The sequence below is a fragment of the Pseudorca crassidens genome, chromosome 1 (genome assembly GCF_039906515.1).
Source record: "Pseudorca crassidens isolate mPseCra1 chromosome 1, mPseCra1.hap1, whole genome shotgun sequence".
NCBI classification, from domain to species: domain Eukaryota; kingdom Metazoa; phylum Chordata; class Mammalia; order Artiodactyla; family Delphinidae; genus Pseudorca; species Pseudorca crassidens.
The window spans coordinates 16,161,892-16,178,729 of record NC_090296.1 but is presented as its reverse complement, the minus strand read 5'-3'; the positions used below and the strand labels follow the sequence as shown (position 1 = coordinate 16,178,729).

Below are 16,838 nucleotides of genomic sequence, written 5' to 3'. Positions count from 1 at the left end.
ATCAAGTCCACTAAGGAAGCAGAGATATATCTGTGTGCTCTGATAAGACCAATAAACTTTCAGAGTGACTAACTCGTCCTTTCATCTCAGGTTGGACTCAGCCTCTACCAAATCTGCCAAGTGATGATGAAAAATCACCTTGGTCCTGAGGAGAATGCTTGATGTATGCACTGCTCTCTCTGCACTTGAGATTATTCCTATCAAAGATGAGTTTACCCAATTTCTGGGGAAAATTTTTTTTTTTTTACTGGGTTACAAAAGCAGCTCCAGGAATTCTGATTCACTGCTGTGAGCTAAACCCAAGATGACTATTCCTTCCATCGTCACTGCATTGGAGACAGCTTGAAATTTAACAGACGATGCTTCTGCTATCTTGTTTTCATTGTAGCTTTTCACTTGGACTCTTTCTTACTTTTGAGTGCTGGATATTAATCCCAAATTAATATTTCATTTCCTGCGCCCCTTAGAAAATGTATCAGCACCTTCTACCAGCACCTCAGCTCTCTCTCCAGTTTGCAAACCCTTTTTCTAACACTCATCTGTTATGTCACTTTCTTCCACCTGAAAAAGGACAATATAGGGAAATAGGAATTTGTATGTCTGATCCTCATTTTTCAAAGAACAAAAGGTTAAACCCTCCCTTCCTCAGTAAGGCTAACCCTCATCCACAAGCTTTCCGTCTCTTCCGCCCATTTCTATCAAGAATGAAGGGAAAATACATGTTCTCAATAGATACGGATAAGCGACTCTCAACTGCAGACCTGAATGATACCTCGTGTACTGTGGTTTCAAATAGAATCTATTGGCCCAGTTCAACACCTTATGTGAAGATGCAAAGCCATGTCCCTCTAGAGCACAACCAACAGATAATTATTATTCTCTGTAGTCTTCTCACAGGAGAATGAAGGTCCTTCTGGGAGTCCCACAGATTGAGTCAGAGACTCCTGCTCCGTGAATAAGGGCCTGAGTGTTTCCTTGTCTTCTGGCACCAGTCGCACTGGACTTTAACTACCCAAGCCACGTCAGTCTCCCCAAGCAGGAGTAGAGCATCCTGGTGAAAAAGCGTGGGTTCTGGAGCCAGGCTGCCTGTGTCCAGATCCCAGTTCTACCTGTCACCTAAGCTTATCTAACTTCTGTTCCCCAGCTGCTTACCCTTACCTTGAAGGATCATTGTAAAGACTAAATAACAATAAACATGAAGCATTTAGAGCAGTGCCTAGCCACAGTAAATACCGTGTAAGTGAGCTAGAGAGACAATGGATTCTGGAGGACAGGAAGTAGACGTCTTGCATCATTTTTTATTTTATTTTTCTAATCATCGGTCTAACACAGCACCTGCTTCATGACAGGCATTCAGCAAATATTAGTTACTAAAATGAATACAAATGATTATGAGTAATGAAAATAATTGTACGAGCCACACACCACCAAAACCTTGTTAAATGAACGAGTCACAGGTGTAGAAAACAAACGTATGGTTACCAAGGGGGAAAAGGTGGGGGAAGGGATAAATTGGGAGATTGGGATTGACATATACACACTACTATATATAAAATAAGTAACTAATAAGGACCTACTGTACAGCACAGGGAACTCTACTCAATACTCTGTAATGGCCTGTATGGGAAAAGAATCTAAAAAGGGTGGCTATATGTATATGTATAACTGATTCACTTTGCTGTATACCTGAAACTAACACAACATTGTGAATCAACTATACTCCAATAAAAATTTTAAAAGTAAAAAAATAAATCTTGTTAAATGAGATTTTTGCTTCACCTTCAATGAGGAGCAAACACATGCACATTTGCAGATAAATGAAGACACCGACACCATGGCATTCATTTCTGGATTTTGTTTTATTTTTATGAGAGTTTTTTAAGAACACTGACTTCTCATTTGCAAATTCATTTTTCTAGTATCATGCCAATTGCCATTAGCTCTTTAATTTCTGGCTTAAAAGCTTTAGATCTTCTTCCCTAAACAGTGATGGACTCAACAACCCCAGGGATAAAAACAATAATAATAATGAAGTGTAAGCCTGTAGAGACAGGCCAGGGGCTGCAAGCCCGATCTTGCACACATTGAACGATCTTCTGCATGACCACTTCGCTGAAGAGAGGGCAGTGCCTCTGACTTCAGGGCAACAGCCAGGGGAGTTGCTTCAACTTGCCAGAGCTGCATCTTTGGGCACAAAGATGCCGATCTTGCGCTCATCAGAGGTCACCTGCTGCCTCGGCTGCGGTCCAAACTTCCTGCACAAAAGGCTGCTTGGAGGAAGGGAGAGTTCAGGGCAGGGAAGGAGAAGGCTCATCTGGCTTTGCACGCACTCACAGCAAGGATTTCCACTGGCTGCTGAACGGATGTCTCAGGCGCCATCCTTTCCTTAAAATCATTACGTTCTTAAATAAGTAAAACTTTGGGGCTATGGACACCAAGGGAATCTGCTCATGCATAAAGAACACGAAGAAGTACTCTCGACAACCAGACCGAGAGGAAAGGTCTTCTAGAGCACAGAAACAAAATCACTTTCTGCTTTGCTTCTGTGAAGGTTCTAAATGAAAGGGGAGTTCCCTGGCGGCCCAGTGGTTACAACTCGGTGCTTTCACTGCCGTGGGCTGGGTTCAATCCCTGGTCAGGGAACTAAAATCCTGCAAGCCTCAGGTGCAGCCAAAATAAAATAAAATAAAATAAATAAACGAAGGTCTCTTGGTCTCCAAAACAGATATACAAGCACCATTCATTCATTTCTCAAACTGTAAGCGACTTCTACGGGCCAGCCACTGTGCCAGGCATCAGGGATACAAGGATAAAAGACACAGACTCAACCTCAAAAAGCTCACAATCCTGGGAAAGAGACAGGTGAGAAAATGATGACTAGCTAATAGAGTCTAATAAGCATAGAGGCAAATGTGAGTGTTTGATGCTACCAGGAAGGCCCACGAAGGCTTCTTCCAGGCCTTGAGTTTTGGCATCTCTGAGGATAAATCAGTTCAGAAATCCAGAGCATAACACTTAGCAAAGTGCCACAGTTGGCACTCCATGAACGTTTAGCTGATGAATGGATGAACGGATGACTAAAACCCAGCTCATAACTACCACTGCTATACTCTGGGCTTCTAAGAGGGACCAAAATGGCAATGGACTGATTGATTGGATCACGTCACCCTGCTGCTTGAAACAGCCAGAGCTTCCCAGCGCTCTTAGGATAAAATCCAGCATCAGGCCCTGCAGGGTGTTGCCCCTGCCTGTCTCCAACCTAAATGCCTACGAATCTCCCCTTGTTAATGGACCTCCGGCCACCTACACTCCCCTTCTCTCAAGTTCCCAGACGTCCCGGCTTCCTTCCACCCACAGGGGCCTGACAGCTCCCTCCGCCCAGAACCCCTGTCCTACTAATCAGGTCTGTTCACGTGCCTCACAGCTCTAGTTCCCCCATCCCTTTGCAGCATTCATCTGGTTTTATTTACACTTATTTCTGTGATTACATGCATAAGGTTTGCCTCTCCCACTACCAATCAGTAGGGTGACCATATAATTTATCTTTCAAACCACGTTTGAGAGGAAAAGGGCCACTGTTCACAAATATTTCATATCCACAAAAGCTGGGATGTTTGCCCATCCTAGCTATAAACGCTCCAAGAGGTCGGGGACCGTGTCTGCCTTTTATTCACCATCATGGCCTCAGTACTTAGCGTTGAGTAAATCAATAAATTTGTCAAATTAATAAATGAATGAGGGAGTGAGTAAGCAGGTGAGTGAGCGAGTGATTTGGGGTTTGGCAGAAGAGAATGGTAAATGTCACAGCCTTGGGACATGTTCATGGGTCATGCAAATTAACCAATATCTCCTGCTTGTGGGGAGAAATCTTGACAGCTCAAGATCTCTGGCCTTCCCTTTATCTGCAGAATAGCAGCTTCAGTCACCATGACAACATCAAAGGTCCATGCCCAGGACCACAGCATTGTACCCAGTCCTCTCCTGCAGCCGCCCATATCTCAAATTAACTCCTCCGCCAGCAGTGAAGTGAGTCACTATACCAGAGGCCCACAGTTCAGCACCTGGCCCTGGCACGGATGCTCTCCATATGCTGGGAGCGTTAAAAATCCAGGGGAGAAGGAGAACAGGAATCTGTGTCAGAAAGCAAGCACTGACTCTCAGGAAGGAGCTTTCCCATTCTGTGGTTTAAGTGGATTTTCCCTTAGGAGGAATTTGTCCTGATACAATTACACACTCTTCAGCCCCATTGTGTCGAGCCAGGGATAGAGCATGATGAAGAGACCATGGGCTCTGGAGTTGGAAAATCCAGATTCCAGGCCCACTTTTGCCACTAGCTAGTTGCGAGGACTTAACCAGGACACCTAGCCTTGGTAAATGGGGACAGTAACAGCGGCTACCACTTGGAATAATGGGGAGTGAAAATGAGGTTCAGGAACACATGTAAACTGCCTTGCCCCAAGCCTGCACACAGTCAGGACTTAATCAGTGGTGTCAAACAGTATCCATCAAATACATCTTGAGGCCCCAGTACTGAGCAAAGGATCCAAGACTCTAACCATTTATTAGCAAAGGATAAAAATTCCTAAGCGATCATACGGTGAAAACCAGTGGCAAAGATCCTACCCATCAACATAAAAAGTCACAACCTGACACATGACCACTACAGACCCTCATCCACGCAGGCTGAAGCATTCTTCCCTCCCCTGTCAGTCAGTGAAGCCTCATGATTTTGTCCCTTGGCGGTTACAGAGGTTGAATGTTTTATTGCTTTCTCCAAGATGAGTCATGTGGGAAGTTTCTAAAACAACTGCACTGGGGGCAGGGAAGGAAGCAATTGTGGCCTGTGAGAGCATGGAGGGTAAAGGAGTTCTTGGGATGGAGTGACTGCCTAATTGAGTTGATGGAAACTGCGACTTCATAAACCTATTCAGGGGCTTCCCTGGTAGTGCAGTGGTTGAGAGTTCGCCTGCCGATGCAGGGGACACGGGTTCGTGCCCCGGTCCAGGAGGATCCCACATGCCGCAGAGCGGCTGGGCCTGTGAGCCATGGCCGCTGAGCCTGCGCGTCCGGAGGCTGTGCTCCGCAACGGGAGAGGCCACGACAGTGAGAGGCCCGCGTACCGCAAAAAATAAAACAAAAAAAAAAAACAAAATAAAAAACCTATTCAATGTATTGGTTTGGCCAAAAAAGTTTGTTGGGATTTTTCCATAAGATGTTTGGAGACGAAAGCTGGACAGGGGGAAATAGTGTTTCCTAAATGCCAACTCTATGCCAGATACTCTGCTGAGCACTTTACGTGGGTTAACTCACTCCCTCCTCCCATTACTCCGAATGAAGAGGGACTGCACCATCCCTATCATAGGAAAAGCAGCCTTAGGTTTAAGAGTGCTAAAGACCAAGTCTATCTGACTCCAATGTCCGTGCTCTTTCCCCTCCTTGACACTCCCTTCTTTGAAAACACAACAGTCCATATTTAGAGTGCTATGGTACCGTGTCAGCCCACATTTCCCTAAAAATTTCTCTTTCTCCCTCCAATCTTTTCCTTGGGGTAAAACCTTTAAGAAAAGGCTCAGACGTAGCGTAGGGGGTACTGACCGTTGACACAAGTGGGCAGTCTAGCACAGTGCTTAGACGTATGGGCTCTGGAGTCTGGCATCCCAAGGCTCAAATCCCAGTTTAACCACCTATCAGCTGTGTGGCCTTGGGCAAATTACTTAATTTCTTAGAATTTATTTGTTCATCCATGAAATTGAATGATGACAATAGCTCCTACCTGTAGGTCTGTTGCAGGGGTTAGATGAATTCAAGGATTGAAGCACTTAGAACATGCCTAGAGGAACGCACACAACCAATAAGTGGTAGCCATTTCTTATTATTACAACAGCTCTGCAGGAAATTTCCCTACTACTGTCATCTGCAGACTCTCTCACGGAGTCTCAAGGGTAAGATTCCAGAGATGAATGGGTCTTCTGTGTCCTCTGTGGACTGAACTGCTGAAGCCCAGTTCAGGTTAATCAGCCTGCCCCAGGGCACCACACTAGAAGATGGACGTGCCTCACTGAGGGATAAATAGCAAACAGGCCTGGAGGATGCAGGCCCTTTCACTCACTCACACTCTGGAGTCACTGGTCATCCCATTGTCTGAGTGACCCACTCCTTGGGGCTGCCTGAGCCTTCTGGGTCTCTGAGGTTCTCCAATATGTGTTTCAAACCACACAGAGGAACAGTCAGGCTGAACAGAGATCATGGAGCCAGCCCCGGTGTCTGCCTAATAGATCTGAGGCCAAGCGTCCCCATCAAAGCTGGGATGATTATCTAGGTGGCAGGGTAAGCCTCTAAATGACACAGAAAACTGCTAGGTTACTTCCCTGGGCTCAAGCCACATCAACACAGCAAATAGTGTTAGCAGCCCAACTCAGCACTCAGGGGAGTCATTTCTGTGAAGGGGACTTCACACTTTAACAGTCGAAGCAAATCAAATTTAGGATTTGAAGCCCCAAAGTGCATTTCAGGAGTTTTCTTCTCTTTTCCCTTAGCGGAACCCCAGGATGCGCATAATTTAGAGGGTTTCTACTCCCCACAGCATATCCTGCTGAAATAACAACGGAAGTCATGCTGGGGCCCTTAATGAGACAGGGCCAGAGCTCCGTGACCCCAACTAGGTAGGGTCTATGAGCCCCGTGCCAGCCTGAAGAAGGTACAGAAGACAGACATTTGCCCTTCTTCTTCCCAATAAAGAGTTCTCGGGGTCTATGTCTCTCAGGGAGGATTTGAGGCAGGAGATAGATGGGCCCCAGGCTGAGCAGCTGGAGTTTGTCCCCTGTGGACAGATACTCCAAGATAAAGATAATATTTATCAGGAGAACAATAGGAGAGGCTGAGCCCTGCCCAGAAAAAAGATAGAGACCACATATTTCTCATTGTCGAGGTCGAGGAGACCTTCCCTACTGCACATGTGCAGAAAGGCTCCTTGGAGGTCAAAACGGGAGTGATGTCAACCTACCCATAGGCCTCTTCGCTAGAATCCATCTTGGCTAAGAGATGCGTGCACACACTTGGGAGGACCCTGAGATATACCAAATACGGACTCAGAACCAGGCAAAGCAAGATGACTGGCCAAAGGAAACCTGGAAGAAATGCCCCATATAGGTGATTCAAACTACCATGAGGGCACGACTCTCTCTGAGTCTGCCCATGTGTCTATCCACACATACTCTTTTTCCTCCTAATAAACACTTTACTTGTTTCACTAAAAAATAATAATAATAATTTAGGGGTTCTCTATATTTCTTTTTCCTGCCTTCCCTAACAAATAAATAGTAGCGATCACAATAGCTCAAAGTAGCTGAGCTTTTTTGTTTAATCTTCAGACCTCCCTAACAAGTGGACACTATTATCATAATCGTCATTTTACAGAAGGGAAGCTGAGGCCTGGGGTGACTCCCTTTCTGACCCAGGTCACACAGCCCACGGGCAGAAAAAAGATTTACTCCAGAGTGTGGGTGCCGCTCGCCGGGCTCCCCTGACCCACATGGCCTCTGCTTGAACAGGAAGGAAGGCGGAGCACAGGGCAGCACTCCAGACATCTTTGCTGAACGGGACACGAGTCGTCTTCAAGTTTGCTTTGTCAGACTCTCTTAAATGTGGCCCCTTCACTGTGTCTCAGCATGGCCCACCGATGAGGTCCCAATATGCTTCCGAACTGGTCTTACTTCCTCCAATTTCTCCTTCCTCCAACCCTACATCCTCAGCGCTCAGAGAGTTACCTTTCCAAAGAAAGTTTCCATCGTGTCCCTACCTTCTTAAATCTTTCAGTGACTCCCCCACTTCCCGCAGCACAAAGCCCAAACCGCTCGGCAAGGCTCTCTGGGCACCTCAAATCCAGCCCCTGCCCCCGTCCCAAGCTCATCTCCCACCACCTGCCCACACCTCTCAGCTCAAGGCACACGGACCACTTGCACCTCTCTCAACGGGCGCCACATGCCGATACCCTTCACGGTGGGTCCTGAATGATGAAATCCTTCCGTATTGCACGTTTCTGTTCCCATGCGTGGTGTTTAAGAGAACAGGACAGTGGTCAGACTGCCCAGGAGTGAATCTGAGATCCTCCACTCACTAATCAGGTATCCTTGAGCGTGTAACTTAACCTCCTGCTGCCTCAGTTTCCTCCTCTGCGAGTGGCACAAAAGACTATCCTCATAGAATCGTTGTAGGGACTAAAGGAGACAAATGGCCACGAAATCTTCCCTGACCTCTGTTTGCCTCACTGGGGTGCCACTCCAGTGATCATCGAAAAGACAAAAGATCACAGACGCTGGGGAAAACGTGGAGAAAAGGGAGCCCTCGCGCACTATTGATGGGGTTGAAAACTGGTGCAGCCACTACGGAAAACAGTATGACGTTTCCTCAAAAAATTAAAAGCAGAACTACCAAATGATCCAGCAATTCCACTTCTGGGAACACATCCAAAGGAAACAAAAACAGTAACTCGAAAAGGTATCTGCACCCCCATGTTCATAGCAGCATTTACAGTAGACGAGACATGGAAACAACCTGAGTGGCCACAGATTAATGGATAAAGAAGTTGTGAGTTTTACATATATATGATGTAATATTATTCAGCCATTAAAAAATGAAGGAATCCTGCCATTTGCAAAAACATGGATGGACCCTGAGGATATGCTCAGTGAAATAAGTCAGATGGAGAAAGACAAATGCTGTATGATTTCACTTACATGTGAAATGTTTTTTAAAAAATTCATAGGAGGGCTTCCCTTGTGGCACAGTGGTTAAGAATCTGCCTGCCAATGCAGGGGACACAGGTTCGAGCCCTGGTCCGGGAAGATCCCACATGCCGCGGAGCGGCTAGGCCCGTGAGCCATGGCTGCTGAGGCTGCGCGTCCGGAGCCTGTGCTCCGCAACGGGAGAGGCCACAACAGTGAGAGGCCCGCGTCCCGCAAAAAAAAAAAAAAAAAAAAAAAATTCATAGGAAAAAAGATCAGAGATAGGGGGTGGGGAAAGGCCAGTTGGAGGAAAGGTACAAACTTCCAATTATAAGTAAGTCCTTGGGAGGTAATGTACAACTTTATGAGTATAGTTAACACTGCTGTATACTATATGTGAAAGTTGTTAAGAGAATAAATCTAAGAGTTCTCACCACAAGGAAAAACAAAGTTTTCCCTTTATTGGATCTACATGAGGTGATGGATGCTAACTCAACTTTCTGCAGTAATCATTTCACAATAAATGTTCAAACCATTATGCTGTACACCTTAAACCTATACAGTGATATATGTCAATTATATCTCAATAAAACTGGGGAAAAAATAGCTCCATTCCGATGAATTCTAGTTATTGGTTTATATGCCTCTTCCTCTAGGGTTTCTCAATCTACTGCCACGTGAAACTGGATAATTCTTTGTTATGAGTGGATATGCTGGGCATTGCTGAATGTTGAGCAGCGTCCCTGGACTCTACGCACTAGACATCTGTAGCACCAACTGTGACAACTGAAAATGTCTCCAGACGTTGTCAGATGCCCCCTGGAAGCAACCCCCGCTCCCCACTAAGAATCACTGCTTGAAATTCTGAGCTCCTTGAATAATACTACAAACAGCAGCAGCAATATCTATCTTTTTTTTTTTTGAGTGTGCACCACGTGCCAAGAGCAGTTCAAAGCCCTTCTCATGAATTATAGAACTTAATCCTCTAAATATCCTAAGGGTGAGGGATTTTAGGCACATTTTATTGATAATGAAATGGAATCACAGAGAAGTTCACGACTTGCTCAAGGTGTATTTTATCTTCATCTTTTCTATCCCCAACACTTAGCATGTTACCTGATGTAACAGAAGCTCCGTAGCAACTTAAAGAATGCATAGATGAATTAATGAATGAAACAGTCTCCTCCATAGCAGCATCTGGGTCAGGGATGGTGACCCACCTGTCACATCCGGAGTCCTATGATACCTCATAAAAGTGGTTTAAGTCTTTGGAAAATCCCTCCCCAGCTATGGCCCTTTTAAGGTATCCAGGCATTTCACAGGGGTTAATCTGTTCCAGGTATTCTGTTTTTATTATTAATAACATGAATTACACCTTCCAGATTAGCTTTATGAGGGGTTCACTCAATCCAGCCAAGAGTCCTGACACTACCAGATAAACCATTGACCAGCCACATACAACAATAAAAATATCGGTGAGATACAATAATATTATTTTTCCATCTTAGGACACACCACACTGAAAACCCTCCCAAACACTGTGTTTCTTATGAGCACTACATACAGTGCTGCTGAGAGGTGTAGAGTGGAGAGGATGCCCCCTGGTCCAAAAGTGTGGACACTTTCATCCTATGAAGGAATCAGTGAAGGGTAAACCATAATAAAATTTTTTAACATCTTTATTGGAGTATAATTGCTTTACAATGGTGTGTTAGTTGCTGCTGTATACAAAGTGAATCAGCTATACATATACATATATCCCCATATCCCCTCCCTCCTGAGTCTCCCTCCCACCCTCCCTATCCCACCCCTCTAGGTGGTCACAAAGCACCAAGCTGATCTCCCTGTGCTATGCGGCTGCTTCCCACTAGCTATCTATTTTACATTTGGTACTGTGTATATGTCAATGCCATTCTCTCACTTTGTCCCAGCTTACCCTTCCCCCTCCCCGTGTCCTCAAGTCCATTCTCTACGTCTGTGTCTTTATTCCTGTCCTGCCCCTAGGTTCTTCAGAACCTTTTTTTTTTTTAGATTCCATATATATGTGTTAGCATACGGTATTTGTTTTTCTCTTTCTGACTTACTTCACTCTGTATGACAGACTCTAGATCCATCCACCTCACTACAAATAACTCAGTTTCATTTCTTTTTATGGCTGAGTAATATTCCATTGTATATATGTGCCACATCTTCTTTATCCATTCATCTGTCGATGGACACTTAGGTCGCTTGCATGTCCTGGCTATTGTAAATAGAGCTGCAGTGAACATTGTGGTACATGACTCTTTTTGAATTATGGTTTTCTCAGGGTATATGCCCAGTAGTGTGATTGCTGGGTCGTATGGTAATTCTCTTTTTAGTTTTTTAAGGAAACACCATACCGTTCTCCATAGTGGTTGTAACAATTTACATTCCCACCAACAGTTCAAGAGGGTTCCCCTTTCTCCACACCCTCTCCAGCATTTATTGTTTGTAGATTTTGTGATGATGGCCATTCTGACTGGTGTGAGGTGATAACTCATTGTAGTTTTGATTTGCATTTCTCTAATGATTAGTGATGTTGAGCATCCTTTCATGTGTTTGTTGGCAGTCTGTATATCTTCTTTGGAGAAATGTCTATTTAGGTCTTCTGCCCATTTTTGGATTGGGTTGTTTGTTTTTTTGATATTGAGCTGCATGAGCTGCTTGTATATTTTGGAGATTAATCCTTCATCAGTTGCTTCATTTGCAAATATTTTCTCTCATTCTGAGGGTTGTCTTTTCATCTTATTTATAAACCATAATAATTTGATTCTTGACTGACACAGGTTCAGCATTTTTAACTGCTTAGCCTACAAAAAACTGTAAGTAAACACCAGTATAAATCCTTATATCAGAGTAGATGGAGATCTTAAAGTATCCCATGTCCAGGATTGATAGTCAATGGGTATAAAGGGAAAAAAGAGGAAATGCTTTCTGTTAAAGAGCAAAGAACTCCAATGCCTTTTGACTCTGCTAAAATTCTGGAAAGTGTTGAACATAAAGCAAATGTTTAAGAGAGAGTTAAGCTTATGCTAAAGTAAACACTACTTCAAGGGCTGCAGACTCATTGGGCGAGGCAGGGTAGAGCCAGGCAGACCTCACTTTGAATCCCAGCTCTGTCATGTTGGTGGTTGGAAAGTTACTCAACCTCTTTTAGCATCAGTTCTTTACCTGTAAAATGGGTATAATTATACCAACTTAGAAGGTTGTTGGAGAGATTAAATGAGACGATGGGTAGAAGAGGCCTAGCTCATAACGGGTGCCTACTAAAGGGTATATGTTTTAATTGTTATAAAAATGATCTCAAGGGCATGCGCGCACACACACACACACCCTCATTTCACAGAGAAATCTTCGAGGTCAAAGGATGGGTCTTAACAGCAACACCAGAACTAGAATCTCTACCCTCCTCCATTCTGTCCTTCATTCTGGCCACTGAATTCTTTCATAAAGGAAAAGGCCAAAGAATGAACAATAGAGAAATACGGAATTAATAAATAAATGCATGAATAAGCTCAGATGTCTCATGGCATCACCAGTGTTATAGATTTAGTTTGATAGCTCATCCCAAAAGCATTTCTCTATTGGGTAGTAATTAGATGTAAAGCCATGCAGAGGCTACACATGGATGCAAAGATAATAAGATATGATCCCTTTCCTCAAGATCTCATTGTCTAAGGAAAGAAAATTCAGGCACAAGTCCAGTTCAATTCAGACCACCTTTTAGGTTATTACATGTATTGCAACTAAATAAAAAGGATCTCACCACATATCACCACAGCATGTATAATAAGCTCCTTACTGAAAATTACTCCCGAATTATTTCCTCCATTCCCTACGCCTTTATGAGCCTTAAATCTGGCACAGATTAGTGACAGATTGGTAGCATTTTACCATGAAAGGAGAAAAAAAAAAAAAAAGACAAGGCCATCTAAGAAAGAGTGATATGAAACACTGCCCCTTGACCTTTAGAATTGTAAGGTTTTATTTTATTTATTTATTTATTTATTTATTTTTTGGCGCTACGCAGGCCTCTCACTCTTGTGGCCTCTCCCGTTGCGGAGCACAGGCTCCGGACGCGCAGGCTCAGCGGCCATGGCTCACGGGCCCAGCCACTCCGCTGGGACTTCCCGGACTGGGGCACGAACCCGTGTCCCCTGCATTGGCAGGCGGACTCTCAACCACTGCGCCACCAGGGAAGCCCAGATTTTATTTTTTAATAAAAACTGTAGGATATAGGTATGAAACCATATGTATTCCAGGAAAAAAATGTATATTTCTATTCATCTAAGAGTCAAGTCAGATTATAGAAACTAATTTAAAAGACTACAACTACTATGAAGGGGCCAGATCATAAGCAGCCTCAGAATTCCCCTACCCTATCAGTGTGGCTGGAAATAGATAAATAAATAAGCCAGCCCAGACTTGTGAATCCTACAGAATCCTAATTGGTAGTAGCCATTAGAATTTTTTTTTAGCCATTAGAATTTAATGCTGGTGGGACTCCCCTGGTGGTGCAGTGGTTAAGAATCCGCCTGCCTATGCAGGGAACACAGGTTCAATCCCTGGTCCGGGAAGATCCCACATGCCACAGGGCAACTAAGCCCGGGTGCCACAACTACTGGAGCACACATGCCACAACTACTGAAGCCCGTGCACCTAGAGCCCATGCTCCGCCACGAGATAAGCCACCGCAATGAGAAGCCCGCACACCACAACAAAGAGTAGCCCCCCCTCACTGCAACTAGAGAAAGCCCGTGCATAGCAACAGAGACCCAACGCAGCCAAAAATATAATTAATTAACTTTTAAAAGAAAAGAATTCAATGCTGGTAATCCCAGAGCCAGAAGGAATTGTGAAAGCTGTCTTTTCCATCCCTCTGTCTTCCAAACTTTAGAACCCACAGAAAGATGGGACTCTCCCTTGCCTCCATAAACGTCACCGCCCCCCACCACTACTCCTCGTGGCTCAGGAGGGCATGTAGATTGGAGGCCGCCATCCTGCCTCACCTCCAAGGTGAAGCCCATCTGCTGGGCTCTAAACCACTTCCCTTCCCTCTTCCCAGGACTCGGTCCTCTCCACCTTTTGCTCACTTCTCAAGCCTCCTGTTTCTCTTCCTCCTGTCATGCCACCTTAGATGACTCCCTGTCTCCCACATCCCTTCCCAGCCTCACATCACCCCTGCCAAGGTCGCCCCACCCCTTCCTCTGCCTTGTTTCTGTAGGCGGGGGCCCAAAGTTCTCTGCCTCCATTTTTTATGCACTTTTTTCCTTAATATCCAAGGCATGGAAGGGCTTTAGTACAGTGCCTGACACACAGTAAGTGTTCAAAAATAGCAACCTTGATTATCCCTGTTACTGTTATCCTTATTATTTCATCCTCACAAATCCACCAAAGCCTCTTTCAAGTCACTAACACCCTACCCATCCCACAGCTGGTGCCCTTTTCTCTGCTCCATTCTCATCCACCTGCGACAGGTTCATACATCCCTGCTCCTTTAAAATTCTCTCTTTCTTTGGTTTCTGGGCCACCCTCTTACCCCAGCATCTCACACAGATTTAAAAGTTAATCAGCATATATAAGTGGCCTCGAACCTGAAAATCCAAAGCCCTTTGCCGGCTGCTGCCTCTGGCCACCACGTGCAAAAGCAGGTGATACAAAACACAGCCTGCTCCTACGTTGTACATGTGACCCCTCTTCCCCCACATTGTCACGGGTCTCCACTCAAGTGTCACCTCCCAGAGAGGACCTCCCTGACCATCAGTAGCATCTCAACCAACGGCAAAGCTCAGTGAGCCAGAAAGACAAAACCAATGTCACACTCTCCCCCCGACCCAAGGTGATTCTACTGTGGACTCACTCCTTGCTCACCTGAATCAATGTCTCCAGCTCCTGTGGGCTCACACAGACATGATCCCGCAGGAATTCTGCCTTCTCCATGGCAATAGTGTTCTTTTGGCTGCTCTCAAAGGGCTGTTCCAATGCCCGGAAGACGAGACCGCCCGTGACGAGGTAGACCACCACGACCACGAAGATGGCAACCACTGTTTTACACTTCATGACGGTCTGCAGGGCCCCCTGGGAGGCACCTTCCATTCTGGCTACGACCGTGGCTCGGGAGGAGATGGAGAGGCGTGGGGCGGCGTAATGCCCGTTAGTGGTGCCCTTGGGCTGGCACACCGGGGGCGCTGCTGCAGGAACGGCCACTGAGAAACGGGGTGGGTGAGAGGGGAAAAGAGAATTTGTTTATAAACACAAAGCCCAAAACTTGTCGGAAACAAAGCACAGGTGTCTTTCTCAAGCCAGCTTTCAAACGTGAGGATTAAAGATTGGTTCACCAAGCCTGCAGTGAGGGAATTCAAGCAGTTGCTAGGTGTCTGTTGAATTCTAAAACAGTGAGCACCAGGTGTTCTAGTTTTCACACACAAAAAATAATATTAATTGAGTCTGAAATGTTTATATTTCTCTACAAGGGTCCAAATTTGAAAGCCATGTCTCTGTTATTTCTCATTCATTTTCTCCCTTAGTTTCCTTGTTAAGTGATGTGTAAGACACACAACAAACCATGATATTTTAAAAAGAGACATATTGTGCAATTTGGAGAAGAAAAGGTAGGAGAAGGATACCCAGCAGAATTGTCCAAGTGCTGAGGGCTAGGTAATACCAAGAGTATAGAAGAGATGAGCATCCAGCAAGTTTAAAAGTTCTTTATCCAGGTCTATGGTCACAAAACAAAAGAAGGGTGAGTTTGCTATAATGAAGAGTCAAAAACCAAACACAGTGACACTCAGATCAAGATAGACAGGCAGGAGGACATAGAATTCACCTCCCCCCATGAACACATCAAAAATACATCTACAGGTTGAGACCTGTGTCCTTGGGAGGGGACTCAGAGGAGAAGGGAGATTTCATGGGTGGAGACACTCCCTGGGAAGTGAGTGGTTCAAGCCACATATTGGGTGCCCCAACCCTGGGGTCCTACATAAGGAAGACGACCCCCTGGAGAGCTGGTGGGACTAACAGGAGGGTTGTGGGAAGCCTGGACTCCACTCAGGAGGAGCGTGCTTGTGCTGGCTTGCTCCTGAAGCAGGGACGAGAGGGCAAATTGAAATCAAGCAGGTGGCTGGCTGGTTTCCCATGACTTCCCCAGTGTATACACCAGCCTGATCCAAGTGAACATTCCAGCCTTGCTTGCCTCCCATCACAGCTCCACACTGGAATAAGCTGCCATGAGCAAGGAGAGACCTTAGTCGTGAGACACTGAGGTAGCTCAAACCTGAAGCAACATCTGAGAAGGGCAGAGGCAGCCGTTGCTTCACTTATACAAGTGGCACATCAGAGGCAGTCCAGATCTCTGATGGTGGCTGGACCGCCACGGACTGGACCGCCACGGACTGTACCCCAGCCCTCACTGAGTGCCTGTGCTAGCTCCTCTTGCTCCAGTACTGTTCTACTCTGGAGTGAGGGTGCCAGTGCTGGGAGGGGGAGAGCACATACAGGAAGGGAACTGAGCCGGTTTGGAAGCCCAACTCTCACGGCTTCTGCTCTAGCAACTTGGAACCTGACCCTGCTCCCCCACAGGGTGATGATGGAAACTTAGCACAGAAGCTTCAGCTTACACCTGCTCCAGCCCTAGTCTCTCCATCTCCATCGCCACCTCCTACCAAGATAATAGCTGTCAGCACAACCTGAGGAAAGATATGGCTTGTGTTCACATCAAATCCAGCTCTCCCACCAAAGCCACTGGCAGACTCAGACTGTAAAGGAATGCTCCAACATAAGGAGCAATGGGTAACTTTTACCTAATTTCATAGAGACAGAGAAAGATAAGGAAAATGAGAAGACAGAGGAATTTTCTCAATTGAAAAAGCAAGAGAAAACCCCTGAAAAAATAATTAATGAAATCAAAATAAACAAGTTACCAAATGAAGAATTCAAAGCATTAGTAATAAGAATACTAACTGAATTAGGTAAAAGAATAGATGAGAATTTTAACAAGGAACTAAAAAATGTAAAATAAAGAACCAGTCAGAACCAAAGAATACGATAACTGAAATGAAAAACACACTAGAAGGAATTAACAGCAGATGAGGT

At 45.2% G+C, this 16,838-nt stretch overlaps 1 protein-coding gene across 2 annotated transcripts in view; it reads right to left on the bottom strand.

The window, feature by feature from the left end:
• Window positions 1–16,838, bottom strand: part of KCNK10 (potassium two pore domain channel subfamily K member 10) — a 141,638-nt gene that overhangs the window by 59,944 nt on the left and 64,856 nt on the right. For both annotated transcript variants that reach the window (XM_067728615.1, XM_067728610.1), the window contains exon 2: window positions 14,616–14,950. In XM_067728615.1, the coding sequence (XP_067584716.1) occupies window positions 14,616–14,950 (335 nt within the window). The remainder of the gene's footprint in view (window positions 1–14,615; window positions 14,951–16,838) is intronic.